Genomic DNA, 14,967 nt, shown 5'->3' with positions numbered 1-14,967 from the left:
AATATTCAAAAGACAACCATTCCAGACTTTTGTGCGAAAAGTATGCGGTGACTCATTAAATTCATAACTCCAATAACTCGCTACTCCAAATAGAAAACAGAAATATCTTTATTCAATGGCAATGGTATAGATATAATGAGCATATAATGATGTTTTACTTTTAAAAACGCATTACCGGATTTTGTGACAACTTTAGCTAAATGCAGCTAAAACTGAAAACCTTCGACATAAAAACATACGGTCGGTGACATCCCGATTTTCTGTACATCTCCGTAAATAGGCCCAGAACCCCGAATAACTTTACATTATTGCCCGCTATCTTAAACTAATTTAATATGTAATACATTAAAACATCAATAACAAGTATTTAAATTGTTAAGTTTATTGCGAATAGATTGTCCAAATCCATTAATCCAGTTAGAGTTTTTAAAGTAAAAAAAGCAAAACCGTGACGGAATACATATACACGGTAAAAGGGGACCATTAAATTGTTTACTACATTGAAAATTAATACATTAGGCTTCGCTTTCTTCCATCCTAAAGGGATTAAACCACAAATCACGAACTAATCATTCCCTTTACCCGGACCAAGGCTTCGGATTTCTTAATAAAAGAGGGAACCAAGGAAAAAACCTAAAGTTGGAATTTTTTTTTATTTCTTATTTTCATAACCACAATATTTATTGGTCGATTCTACGTACGTCAATGCATATGATTATAGTTTTACAAGAATACAAGTCGAGGCATGCCAGCTTTGATAGTTCACTATTTGGGACAATTTCCGCCTTGACGCCATTTTCTACACCCCCACCCCTCCACCACCGATGCATAATTCAATTTAAAGAGGAAAATACTTTTAAATAACGCTCTTAATAACGCATATGTTCAGCTTAACGGTTTTTAAACTATTCATTAATTTCGATATGGTTATTTTTTTTTAAATCACAAATCTATAATCTTTTTGACTTTGTTATTTTTTTATTGTCGTCATCGCTGAGATCATCATCATCATCATCATCATCATCATTTCAGTAATAACAACAATACAGTCCTTTTAATTCGCCCCACTTAAGAAAATCAATGTACTTACATCTTTTAAAAGAAATTTTCATTTTCAATTTTTCAATTACGATATTCATATTCCTTGAGTCAATATTTGCACGCCCCGTCTGAGGAAGGGGTCGTGTTGTGTGTGTGTGTGGGGGGGGGGGGGGGGTCTATTACAGTCAGGTTGCCCCCTCTGTTTGACCTGGGCGTTCTGTTCCCCTTCTCGCCTCCCATCCCTCGCCTTTACTTCACGTGTGGCGACATTGTCCCAGAAGCGCGAAAAGACGCATGAAACTCGCCGGTTTTTCGACGAAATCCAATTAGGAAGTAGGCGAAAAGTGGTGTACAGTTTTAAATCCGTGATATTAAAGTCTTATAGTTGGTTATAAAAGAAGAAGAAAATATCTCCTTTACGACCGTTTTATGATTTCGATTTAACTTCACCCTTCCTGATTTTAATTTTCTCTTTCTCTCTTTCTCTTGTTTTTTTTCTCTCTCTCTATTGTTCCGTCCAAATTCTGAAGTAAAAAAGAAAGTGCTTACACAAAAAAGGAATTTTGGGCCATTTAATGTATAAAATTGGCATGTTCGTGACTTAAACAAAATATGCAGACCCTGAAAATATGTTAATTTTCTTAAAGCCTTTTATTTATTAAACTTTGCAAAACCGACTATAATTCCTACATGTATTATTTTCAAATTGTATAATTCATACAAACGCCAAGTGAATTTATTTTCTTTTTCTTGGAAATGCCCTAACCAGGAAAAGCAACAAAAAACAATAAAACATCGCAATCTTTAACAAATAAATCAACCCTCTCACGTGTGTGACTTTCTGCTTATTTTCAGAAAGGAAAAATGTTTTGTTTTTGCTTTATGAGCACGAGTTATTGAAAACCAAATACACAAGTATTAGTAATGAATAAGCTTGTATATTGATGGTAGGCTTCTATGCATTGTATATATTTTGTCTCTAGATATGTTTACATTAGAATTGAAATCTGAAATAAAAAATATAAATGACGCTACAATGAAGTTATAAGTTGGCTTACATGTCAAACTGGACCGGTACAGACGTGAAAGGTTAAACTACCTGTACCTATTTGAAAATATGCTGATTTATTTTTACATCAACAAGGATGTCGAATTGTAGCTGCAGGTCTGTAGCTCCCGGTCTGAAAAAATTCGGATGGAGGACCCAGGTCGTCCATCCGAATTTTTCAGACCGGGAGCTACAGACCTGCAGCTAGTCGAGTTGCAGTATCAAGTTCAAGTTCTTTATTCCAAGAGACAAATAGGTTATACATGTGAACATATACATATTAAATAAACAGTAAGACATACTCATTCACTCATTTTTTTTTTTATTTCTTTAAGCTTTGCAGCTCATCAGATTTTACAAATTAAACATAGTAAAGTACAGAAGTGGGTATTTTACAGGAGAACCTATTACATTGTACATACATATGAAAAATGACGTAAGTAAAGGGGAAGAGAATCAAAAGAACGACATCTAAAGTTAATTACATATATCGTTTCTTAATTTCATACTATAGTAAATGTATTTGCCGAGGTTACACATATCTTTAAAATTTTCGTTATTAAGCAATTGCAACAATTAAACAGTTTGTAACAAATCGATGGTTTCTCATAAAAATACTTTTTTATATATTTTTGACGGTATTCAATATATACTGGACACACTAAAAAGTGTACATAATCAATTTTGATAATTTACATTAAGAGTTCAATGCTTGTTTGCATAATATAAATATTTCCCTAAATCACACAGTTCTTTAGTATTAGATAAGTATTAGTATCAAATTGATCAAGAAGACCTCGTTTCGTTGTTGTTTTTGATGAAAAATGAAGTCACACAAATTGCTTGTGCGAAGTGATTTCGTTGAAAATGATTCATAAAATTTCGGGTATGACAAACATCACTTCCGTTGAATGTCCGTGAAAAAATTAGTAGATAAATAAATTAATTAAATTGAAATAAATAAACATTCTACTTTGCGTGGTACCGTGTAATTGTTTAATCCAGGGTTAATTAAAGTGACACGTGTCGTTAGATTTAATTCTATTATTTAAAAGTTTCATAGTAGCATAAGGTTCCATGGAGCATGTTGTGCAAATTCATGGTTTACAACAAAAACCTGCTGAAACATGAAAAGAAAAAGCACCTTTCTACAACAATTAGCGCAGCAGTTGCAGTTACTGAACAAAATTTATCATTATCATCATTTTTTGGTATTTTCTTAATATATAGTTAAAATTGGTATGATTCAAAATTTATCATGAGATCATTTAAATATATTTTTCTATTATAATACATGTATTGTGTCTCTCCGTCAAAGCTTCGTATATATATACATACATATATATACATTTACTCAGTAAAATAGATGGACTAGTTTTTGCACTCACAATATTATGTATGCTGATTTACTATTTTCAATTCAATGTTTTTTTGGTCTGTTCATAAATTGTGGGAAATTTTCGCCACAGAAAGAAAATAGACGAAGATCATTGCAATTCGATAGCTTTATTAAGATTTATAGCAAAACTGCTGCAAAATGACAATTGCCAACACCCGCATATGTTTTTATCATCTTTCTTATCTGATGTTTAAATCGCTCGGAGAGAAAATTGAAAACGTCTGGGAAATACTTGAAAAGTGAAACTTACGAACCAGAAAAAAATAAATATCTCAAAAATAATTATATGGTTGAAAAACTAAGGCAATGTGCAGTCATAAGGCAAGTGCATGGAGGTATATGTCTATAAACTCTTTAATTTTGACAACAACTATGAGATGCAAAATGCCGGTGGATGAACACATTTTTCTCCATAACAGCTGGGACCAACATAAATTTGTTCATATTGTAAGTAATATTTCAGTCAATTGGATGGGTTTAAATTTTATACAAAATTTATATGTTGTCATATTGTAGATTTTTCATTTACATATAGCCAGAAATTCAAAATTAAACTATGACAAATGGGGATAGCGGTGAGTTGGAATCAAATGCATGGTGTGTGATGTTATCGGAGGGAATGGGGTGATTACTTAGTCTACTCTAATAATGTAAATATAAAGGGGAGGGGTTAGGGTTTGGTGTGTGTGTGTGGGGGGTGCGCTAGATACACGTACAAACCTACATGCAGGTAAAGATGCATTACATGACATTTAATACCTGACATACACAACATTTAAAAATAAAGGAATCATAATTTGTCTCTCAAAGGAAACACCGAATTCGACACAAAAAAGCAAAGGAGACATAGCAGGAAACATGTTACAGGTATGTGAGAGAGAGAGAGAAAAGAGAGAGAGAGAGAGAGAGAGAGAGAGAGAGAGAGAGAGAGAGAGAGAGAGGGGGGGAGAGAGAGAGAGGGAGAGAGAGAGAGAGAGAGGGAGAGAGAGAGAGAGGGAGGGAGAGAGGGAGAGAGAGAGAGAGAGAGAGGTTATTTATTTGACGTGACTGTGAGATGGCAGATGCAAGATTAATTCAACGGTACAAGCACAAACACAATGCTTAATCAATTTATCAATTACTAGTCTCTAATTAATTGTGTTTCAGGTTTCAGAAGAATCATAATACATATTACTGAGTCTGTTTCTAAATTCTTTTGCAAATATTGCTTCAAATATTACCTTTTTTATTCATGTTATAACCTGAATAAATGGAATAATTATCGGAATTTAAAAAATTGTCTTTTGATTAATGTTTTTCTTTCCAAGTTACTCAGATCTTTTTAAAACGAATTTAGAAGTGCTATTTTTCTTTGATATGCAAAATCATGCAAAGATCTCGACTTAATATGAAAATTGTTTTTAAATATCAAGTGCATTTCTGCGAGTTTTAAAATGAAAAGTCCTTTTCACTCAAAATTCTCAGCACTCGAAATGGAAATTTCTCAATACACCATGCTTTCTTAAGTAGGTCGAAGACGCTATTGGGTTTATTATCTACTATTAAAATCCGAACTTCTTGTCAGGGCACGTAAGCGGCCCCCAAAAATGTGTAGTTTTTAGAAAAATCAAATATCTCAACCGTTCTTAGTGCCAAATCAATATTTGTGTATGTTTTAATAGAAGGGCTACGCCTTTTATCAGAGTTTAAACCCTCGTGGATGGGAAAATATAATACATTCCATTTGGAGGAATCGCCTCGACAAAGCATACATAATGCAGGGGCTATACTTTAAATTTTTGACGGACAATCTCTTCTCGTTTTGTTTGATCAAGGGTTACTTAAATTTCAAAATGTAAATACGACATCATATTCTCTCGGACATGTCAACCGAAAGAGTTCCGCATTTATCTTAATCAATATTCAAAAAGGGCGGTCCATGGTAACAAACGTATCCTAATCAACCAATAAGAGGCGTTCACCCGTTAAAAAGTAGGCGGGGCTTATCTTTTGTTTCTAAGGCGATGATTGACGTGTGTAAGTGCTAGAACCTCACTCTACGGATGACTGATTCCCGGTTAAATGTGTGTGTATATGTATTAAATCCACGTGGGGTTTACCTATACCGAGACACATAACGGTTTGTTTTGTCAGGATAGGTGCACGGTACACCCTGACAAGGCAATTTAAAGAGCCGAGTCGTCGATCTACCGTTATTCGCACGCCGGGCACCCCATTGAAGCACACCGTTGTATTCTGTATAGGGAACCATTTAACGGACTAACATGTGCAATGGATTATTATATACCTATATATACGACTGACCTTATACAGAACATGTTCTTATGAAGAAGTCAAGATGAAGTTTCATTTCAAAGGTAGATGTTTACACTTTTTTTAAATTTAATTTTTTGATTCATTTCACCAAATTAGTGAAGATTAAAATTTTCATTTGCTATAAGCAATTTCGATGGAATAACATTGAATGTGAAGAATTGAAAAATTCTTGTTTGCAAAAGTATTGAAAAGTTATGAAAGGTGTTTCTTCATTTTAATTAAAAATCAAGTTTTACCAAACTTAAATTGATGTCATTAATTCCGTTCTGGGCCAAAATGACATTTTTAAAATGCTTCCTGCGGGGAAAAGGGTAAACTCATTGCAAATCACATGTAAATGCATAAATATCACCGTGCACTTAAACTATTTTTCGGCGAATTTTTAAGGAATTTTTTAATGCAAAACACACAGAAGACGTGGGTAAACATTCACAAAATATAAAAATGATCAACAATTGAACGAATCACAACCGTGCTTATGCATACAGATGTTCACAGAGAGAATATCGGACAAGATGCAGGGATTCCATTCCACCATATAGCACCGTTACGTACCAGGTTTTCGCCGACTCACGTTACGGGGCTCAAGCAATTAACGGAATAATATATCATATCTGCTGAATAAGAAACCTTTGAATAATAATTATGCACCTGCTCTCTCTCTCTCCACGCGCGCACGGTTTCAGATGTCGCAGAGGTAGGTGATACCTAATACACAATTTCGCAGGTAAATGGGGACCCTCCTTGTAATTGGTCCATATGGACCAAACGTAGATTGGCTCGAGTTTCCTCTGGCCCCATCTCAGTCTATAAACCTGTTCCCGACGACAGAAGAAAACCGGGCAATTATCATCTCGACCAAACGACATTATCAATTTAAACCGATAATGTTATTTAAATATTTGAAATGCAAACTTTATTTCTATGGGACGGGGGTCGGGTAGATTTCAGTCGGTATCAGCCAGAGCCCTCTATTCTTATATATCAAATTACGTCCCCCCTGTACGCTATCTTATCGGCTGTTATAAGGATATGTAAATGCTATCTAGAAAATCCATTCCGTGTCGCAAGGGTTTAAATCAATATTCAAATTCGAACCGCAGTCGATTTTCTTATCAACAGTCCGCGCATTCAGAAAAGAAGAAAAAAAAATACACGTTTACCTGGGCAAATTGCAAAGTACGCGAGTGCGTGGCACCTCAATGTTCCAAAATAAAAACCCAGAGTAGGACTCTTAAATGTTTTTAAAAAATCAAAACAACCTATCGATTTTTTTTTCAAGTAATGCACTTCATTTGAAGTTCACATTTCTATGGTTTTAAATGCATACTACAACCTTGCAAACATTTTTTCCCTTTCGTTGACAAACTCACAAAAGGTATTTTTTTTTTACCTTTCTCCGTTTTTAAAAAAATCTTAATATTTTAAATGTCGGAGGATAATAACAAAAAAGTTGTCGCTTTTAATTTTTTATGCTTTGAATAGGTGTAATAGTACCCAAGGGGGTTGACTCGATTTAATCTCCGTTTGCGGATATACATAATAATAAATGGGTGAATAGATTGGTATATAGCCTTTCTTTCTCAATAGCTCTTAATTGATCAATCCGATTTAAGAAACCTCAGGTGCGTTTGAACACGTCGGGATACGTAATTGGTCTTTAAGCCTTCGTTTGAACTTGTCAAAGTCTTCAGTTGCTTACGGCACTTTCACAAAAAAGCATTGGTTGTTAATCATTTCTTATTGACTCCAAAACAACCCACTAAAAAAAACGTAAGAACTAAACTGGTATTTAAATATAAATTACATAGACTGAGAAATGGAATTAAAAAAAATAAAATATATTCACACCATATCGCAAAGCAATCAAAGAAAAGGGGTAAAAAAAATTAAAGTATAGATTGAGTTTCCAGACGGTGATCAAATGGAATTCATTAAAAACTCCGTTTTCATCCGAATGCAATAAATTTGCCATGATTGAATTACGACATTTAGGGCAATATAAATGTTTATGGAATCCACGGCCGACGTACACGGGAATCTCATTATAACGTATGCCAAACAAACAGACAAGGAGGGGTCATCTCAAACCGATAGACACAGACATAGATAAATCAAGTCCAAAGCGCCCAGTCCACCCGGACTATATTTAATCATCAGTGTTGAGTACTCCAGGAGATGATTTGATGACATTCCATAATGTTAGTAAACACACTCAAGACCTTGTCCTTATCACCCAGACTCTTGAGATTGTCTCCGCGAGATGGGGACAGAGGTCATAAATCACTGTTTTCTCACACTGTATTATCTACGGCTTCTCCCAAATCTACTTAAACTTAAGGAGGCTCTATCATTTTATTACGAAGACGGCACCATGGTATATATTGCATGCCCTAGTCCGGAGAAGGGGACCAGCCACTATTGCTCGCTCAGCATAATCCCTTTTCCATACCGCTAGTAAACGCAGAGTATAAAGAACCGTCACGCGCGATCGCATAAATCACCAAATTAAGCAAGAGATTAGAACTATTTAAACTTTAACGCTACGAATATAAGAGAGATGAAGTCAAATTTTGCAAGATTGATTAATATCCTCGCGGAGTTTTTGAGAGCACGCACATAAGCCCGATCTTGATAAGATACAAGGACATCTATTATCAAATCTTGTTCTTTGGAAGTTCGCTACATCCGCGCACATTGATCTTTGGTCATTCACAAAGATAAATTAAGGAGAGAACCTCCAAGCGGAGGAATGCAAATTTGACTCTTGACACAGAAACAGAAGTTAGGGGGAAGTGTTACGTAGATTAGATGGAAATTCATAATTGTTACACGAAACCTCTAATAAAAATCCTAACCTTTGGCTATATTTAGCATAAATGCTGAATTTTTTTTTATGATCGGCTTGGTAATTCAACAATTTTATCTTTATTTGATTTTTACCCCATCCGTTTCAAAGTTCTCGAAAACTTAAAACGTTGATTCTCAAAATAGACAGCTTTTGTACTTTTACAGTTTTGATAACGGAAAATATGTTCTGACTTAAATAAACATTAGTATAACCTTTGACCCCCACTTTCTATTCTCGCAAGTCATCATGCAAAGGGGGATGCAAATTTATGACGTCAACTACACAGGCTCAGACGCAATGAAAAACCTCTGCTGTACTCTTGTGATAGAGTAAAAAAAAGGATGAAAAATAACACGCCCTTACCGGCTTTCACTTGAAATAAAATAAAAAAGAGGAGACATCGCGATATTGAAATAAGATTTCCGTTATCAGATTTATCAGTATTATTAGATAGATATGTTTATTTCACAAGGGGAAAAATCAATTACAGAACTCTTTTCTCCATGTTTTTACACCCAAATAGAAAAAAATCCGTTTTGAATGGAGTGCGTCAAGGAATAGCACTTAAAGAGCCTTTGTCAGTGCATAAAAGAAGAGAACTATTTTATAACGTGACACGAAGTCTTTGAAACCGTTGAACCTTTTCTTAACATCTTTTGAAAAGACTTGAGCCTATATATCATTTTATTACCATTCTTAACGGTATTTTATCGTTTTATATAATTCCTCGCTTTGATATTTGAATTCCTGAGGTATTTTTTTCTAAACCATTCATTCATGATAACACAGCGTAGATTTTTTCTCTCTCAGTTACGTAAAAAGGACTAAAATTCAGAAAAAAGTTTTGACTCGCATATCCCACGGTCTACATTGCGATAGAAACCTGTGTGTATATATGAAACTGCCGAAAATCGCAATTCATGATGATTTGAGTCAGATCTGATGAGAAATAGCGAAAAAAGTCTTTTAATTATTTTTCTGAGCGTGAGAACAGCCGTTTAAAGATCTCATTGGGCAATCATCTTGAATAAAGCGCTTATTTGACCATGCATCACATCTTCACGTAATGCATATTAAGCAAATGATTTACAAACGATGTCGTAAAAATCACAGAAGCGTTTACGATATAAATTAAATTTCTATGTTAAAAAACACCGATAAGCACAAATGCGCTAAGCGTCTTTTGTATATAAAAGTAGTTTTTGACACATAAACATAATCGTAAAAAACTTTCGTTCTCATAATAATAAATTCTTCTTTTTTTTTTTCTTTTGTGAAATGTAACAAATTAAAGTTATGTTTATGTTGAACGAGAATTTGAAAAGCTTGACATGTTTGACTCAAGTGTTTATAAGACGGTGTAAACGATCTCTCTGATAGACTCCACCATACATAGACTCCGGGTTATTTTGCCTGTCGTCTATTGTCTTTCCAAAGCCCATACAAAAATATCAAGTTTTTAATCCGATTTGACACAATTTAAATTCCCCTATAACTGTACGCCTGCCTATTGTTCGCCATTGTTCCCCGGTTTTCGGCATGGCATTGTGGTCATTCTGTTAATCTTTGATTCATCGACGAAACATCTGAATTCCACAGAACATGGTCAGGGATCAGGTGTCCCTATGCTCTCTGTGCATAAGTTTGATCAATTTTCAAAATGGCAGGTCTATTCTCTAGGAAAAAAAAGAAGACCGCACGTTTATCCGTCAAGAAATAATTGAATATTTACATATTGATGATAAAAATTGCTAAATTTCTAAGTCGCCAATATCCCAGGTAGATAGGCTCCACGTATCGACTTTCAATACCTGCATTTGATGTCAAAGTTTAAACAAAACGGCAGTAATTGTCCGAAAGACCGTTTCTATTGTTAACCATAGGATCACCTCAATGTTTGTCAATACGTGTGTAAATAATGGAATAATTAGCAAGCGCCTGTCAACGCAGAATTCCAACCGCAATAACGTTCCTGTACTGCATTTACAGACTGTTAAGAATACAAAAGAACCATTAACCGAATTTGTTACTAAATATTGAAAGCTATCAATGCAGCCGTTGATGTACGACACATTAAAACGCTTTCACTTAGCAGAACAATTGGCTACATTATAATGTCATTAAATCTAACAGGGCGGGGTAAGCGATGGAGATCAATAATTGGGTTTTCTATTAATAGATCCTGGGTACAGAAACATGCAAGTCGGTATTTATACCTTAGGTAATACGGGGGATATGTAAAACTCGGGGGGAGAAACCTGCGTTCATTCAACTAGTAATCCGACTTATATTGAAATGATCAGAATTCAGATTCTTTTCAACGCCATTCAAATTCTAATTTCGAATCATTTAGGCATGGGCGGAATCAATGAATAGCGTTTCATAATATGCCCTCGTTATATCAACTTTTCTCACGACTTTTTTTTATTTCTTCCAATTTCAGTTTGACAGTCAGCATTAAATCATCAGAAGGAAAAACATAACCTCTCTCCACATAGAATGGAATCCAAGCAGTCTTTCCTCGACTTTTCATCATTTCCAAGAGAACTCATGGAACAGTTGCAAAAGTTCCGACAAATTTCCGCACGGAGTCGGGAAGATTCGGAAGTGGAACGATGTTTTCCGGACATCAGATCACCATTCAAACCATCGGACGGGAATTTGTTCAAATTTCCTCGTGATTACCGGGAATCTATTGACATGGCGGCCAGAAGTTACATTCCTTCTCCGAAAATCAATAAGACTTCGTGTGCTCTTTACGGAGAAAATTCGGACTGGATGATGGCGGAAAGAACGAAATCACGCACCCCGCCATCGTCACCATTAACTCCCTCCAGCTCTAACAGCGCCATTAACTTCAGATACTCTCCGTCACTGACCAACCAACAGAGGTCAGAAAGCAAAATGGCGGATCCGGGTCCGAACGTAGCAGGGGACGATGAAATTGTGTACTGTGTTCCTCGAACAATCACGTCCGACCCTAAATCATCACAAAAAGACTGTTCATCCATAGAACTAACTCCCTCCAAACAAAGTTACGGGTCTGACGTCATCTCACCTTTTCGGAGACCCTCTCCCAGTCCAAGTCATTCGGAAGAGATGTTCCGTGCTCGTCACTCGGATACTGTGGATAACGGGACATTTGACGAGAGGCAGACGGAACGTGCCCGGAAGCAACTCAATTTTGACGCATGCTCAGTGAGCAAGAAATCAGGTGAGTGACCAGCAGATAAAAAAAAATTAGACCTCTTCTTTTTTTAATTCGAACGAACATTCGAAAATGTGCAGTGAGTATATGGTTCATATGTTCGACAATATTCGCAGGCACAATGGACGATCTGTATTACTCATCCGAGAGGTCCCGAAGTCCCTGTAAACAGAGAAGGGAAGTCAATGAAGACGACCAAGAAGAACATACCTCACGACTCGTCCTTCAACTTCTGTCTCAGATCAAAGGTCAAGGACGCAAGCGGAAAGCCTCGGACTGTTGCAGCTGTGAATGCGACACAGATTGTGACAGGGACAGTTTCAAAAGACAACGAAATGGTAAAGACCAATGTATCAAATAGCAAATACAGATTCTTACATTGTTTTTTACATTATGATAACAGATACTGTATGTTTTGATAAAGCTTTAATAATTAACGACCTTTTGTTCTCTTTCAGAATTCTTTCCCAACCAATTTCGTCCCGAGAATGATTTAAATTGGCGAAGGTTTACTGACCAACAGGACGTAGCAACGGATAATTGCACATGCGCACTGATGGAAAAGGAGTTTCTGAAGATGGCTGAGCATGCGTACAAGAACATTAGGCGGCAAGATGGTAGCGCGGAGAGTTTTGTTCGATTTCAAAAGGAACTCTCTGAGACTAACTCGATCATCAATGAGTCGCTCTCCGTCCTAAAAAACATGAAGAATATTTGCGAGCACCGCCATGTAAACAAATTCTGACGCCTGAGTCGTCGCCATATTGTCCCTCGCCGTCCAGACTACCTTCATCTTTTTTTAAGTTGACTCTATATTTTTATTTAAGAGTTCAAAATAATGTGTTCAGCAAGGTCAGAAATGTCAGTTGTTCAAACCATGTTTGCAATCTGAACCTTATAAATGTGTTCATGTTTTTAATATAGTTTTTTATACAGAGTTTCTATTATGTGCTACAATAACTGCCTTATGAAAATTTTCACAAAGTGATTTTTTTAGTGAAAATGTACTTTCAAAATAAGTACACGGTATTTGTAAATATTTTTATTGTCTCTCTTGTGAGATACCGTGCTTTGTTTATCACGGTCCTTTTTTTGTGTGTGAACCGGAAACGAGGTTCAGTGTTCAAAAAATGGTGTTCAGATGATTGTACTTAAACATTCCTAGATACAGACGTTCATCTTGCTGGTCAAGTCGATTTTTTGTCACGTTATCTACTGCTTTGGTCCACAGCTATTTGCTGCGGTCCTGATATTAAGTGCGAGACCGTGCCGGAAGTCGACTGCCACAAGATGGCGCTGTATGGCTCTTCTATTGGCTGTGATATAAAAATGTGTACAGAACTTAGAGCAGAGAATTTAGTCCTAACACTTTAGAACTATCTCTACTAAAACCAGAGTATTTATTTTCCTTGTTTCTGAAACAAATCAGTAGAGTTTAGATTTTAACTTATATCCGAGAAATATAATTCTGTCGTATTTATTTTTTCTATACCTATTTAAAGAAATTAATTTATTGCTAATTTTTATTGAGAAAAGGTTGTCTCTCTCGCTTTTTCATATATATATTTTGGTTAATACCACGTGAATTTTGAAAGATATAATCTGTGATTTGTACATAGATCTCCCAGTAATTTATTTCTTGTATCACTTTATCTATTTATTCATCAGAGTAACCGGTTTTTATATCTATTATTTATTGTTTTCAAACTTTTGGAGAAAAAGCCTCGAAAACTTAATTGACTGGTTGTTCAATGTCAACAAAACTTGATGATTTGTGCTGTGTAAGTCCATTAGCTCTTATGGGAAATGGTGATGTATAACAATGGTTTCTTAACAGGTTTTCCATTTTGACCTTTTCTTTTTCTGTACTTGATTGGGTTTTTTGTTTGAGTTTGCAGTGGGTTTAATGTCTCTCTTAGCGAGTTTTTATATTAATTTTTTATCTCTGTCTCTTTAGACGCACTCCGTCCAAATCTATATATAGCCATTACGTAATTTACTAAAAATAGCCGTTTGTTTAGAAACAAACGGCACACTTAGTATTCAATTATTTCGCTAGGTATAACGAGTTATAATTTTGAATATTCATTATCTTTAGTATGTAGTGTAGGATTCACGCCAGACTAATTACACGTCTGAGCTAAAACCTTATCAACCCGCCGTCCAAGTTTTGTGTGGTTCATTTATTGATTACCTAATAATAATAATTAGCGGTAGAATATATCAACTCATCACATTGTTCGTTGTGGATCGCCTTGATCTTTAACCATATAACCGTATCGGTTAAAGTACATGCAGGCGCTTTCACTTCGAACGCCTCTTTTCCCATCACGTGACTTTCTATACATCACCCTTCATCTTTAGATTGTGAGCAATCTATTATAACCCTTATCGGAATCCGTCCAAATCTTCGATAAGTTATTTTAATGATATACTTGCATTGAATGAATTTATGGATTGTTTTTTACATTTTATAATTTTGAAAATAAAATGATGAACAACTATATTATTCTTATTGCTTATTTTTATGTATATAGCAAACAAGAACTTTTCATTATTTGACATGCCGAGAAGAATAAATCAAATTGCGATTATTAAAAACTTAATTTTGACCAAGTATCGGCCTTCCAGAACTATATAACTATATCCAGCAATAAAAACATAACTATACGAAGCTTAAACGTAACTCCTTTGGGAAGCAAAACTTACTACTGCGTATTTACCGACCCAAACAAACCGATGTTAGCAAACTGGACGAATAGATAACCTATGTACACTGTATGTAGAGTTTGTTGGTTTGTTGTGTAACACATCCTAAGAGCGATTAATATACAAAGGTATAGACAAAAAAGCGAAGAATGTAACAGGGGCGCTTTATTTCCTTTGACAGTTACTGTAGAACCTTTTTGCTTTACATTCGTTTGATCGAGGCACACGTCGTAATATATAATGTGCTAATCATGAGTTTTTGGGAGTTGATTTTTAATCAACTCTCCTATGCAGTCACTCGGACAAACCGAAAGTGAAACAGTGTTTGGACCTCAGCACAAATCATTGCTCCTGACAAGACTTAGTTCTTGAAAATAATTGATGAATTCGATGTG

General features: G+C 35.4%; 1 protein-coding gene across 1 annotated transcript; it reads left to right on the top strand.

Moving 5' to 3' along the window:
- Positions 1 to 5,596: 5,596 nt before the first annotated feature.
- On the top strand, positions 5,597 to 14,369 carry LOC128172278 (uncharacterized). The gene is made up of 4 exons (XM_052838073.1): positions 5,597 to 5,845; positions 11,099 to 11,869; positions 11,980 to 12,201; positions 12,322 to 14,369. The coding sequence occupies exons 2-4, from the start codon at positions 11,155 to 11,157 to the stop codon at positions 12,606 to 12,608; spliced, it is 1,224 nt and encodes a 407-aa protein (XP_052694033.1). The 5' UTR covers positions 5,597 to 5,845; positions 11,099 to 11,154; the 3' UTR covers positions 12,609 to 14,369.
- The last annotated feature ends 598 nt before the right edge of the window (positions 14,370 to 14,967 follow it).

The sequence above is a fragment of the Crassostrea angulata genome, chromosome 2 (assembly GCF_025612915.1).
Source record: "Crassostrea angulata isolate pt1a10 chromosome 2, ASM2561291v2, whole genome shotgun sequence".
Taxonomy (NCBI): domain Eukaryota; kingdom Metazoa; phylum Mollusca; class Bivalvia; order Ostreida; family Ostreidae; genus Magallana; species Magallana angulata.
The sequence above is the reverse complement of the archived record's forward strand: the minus strand, read 5'-3'. Positions and strand labels throughout refer to the sequence as shown.

Excerpts from the sequence above, each read along its gene's own strand:
- LOC128172278 (XM_052838073.1), top strand. The coding sequence starts at position 11,155 with ATGGAATCCAAGCAGTCTTTCCTCGACTTTTCATCATTTCCAAGAGAA. Across the intron at positions 11,870-11,979 it reads CTCAGTGAGCAAGAAATCAG|GCACAATGGACGATCTGTAT; the intron begins GTGAGTGACCAG and ends CAATATTCGCAG. Across the intron at positions 12,202-12,321 it reads TTTCAAAAGACAACGAAATG|AATTCTTTCCCAACCAATTT; the intron begins GTAAAGACCAAT and ends GTTCTCTTTCAG.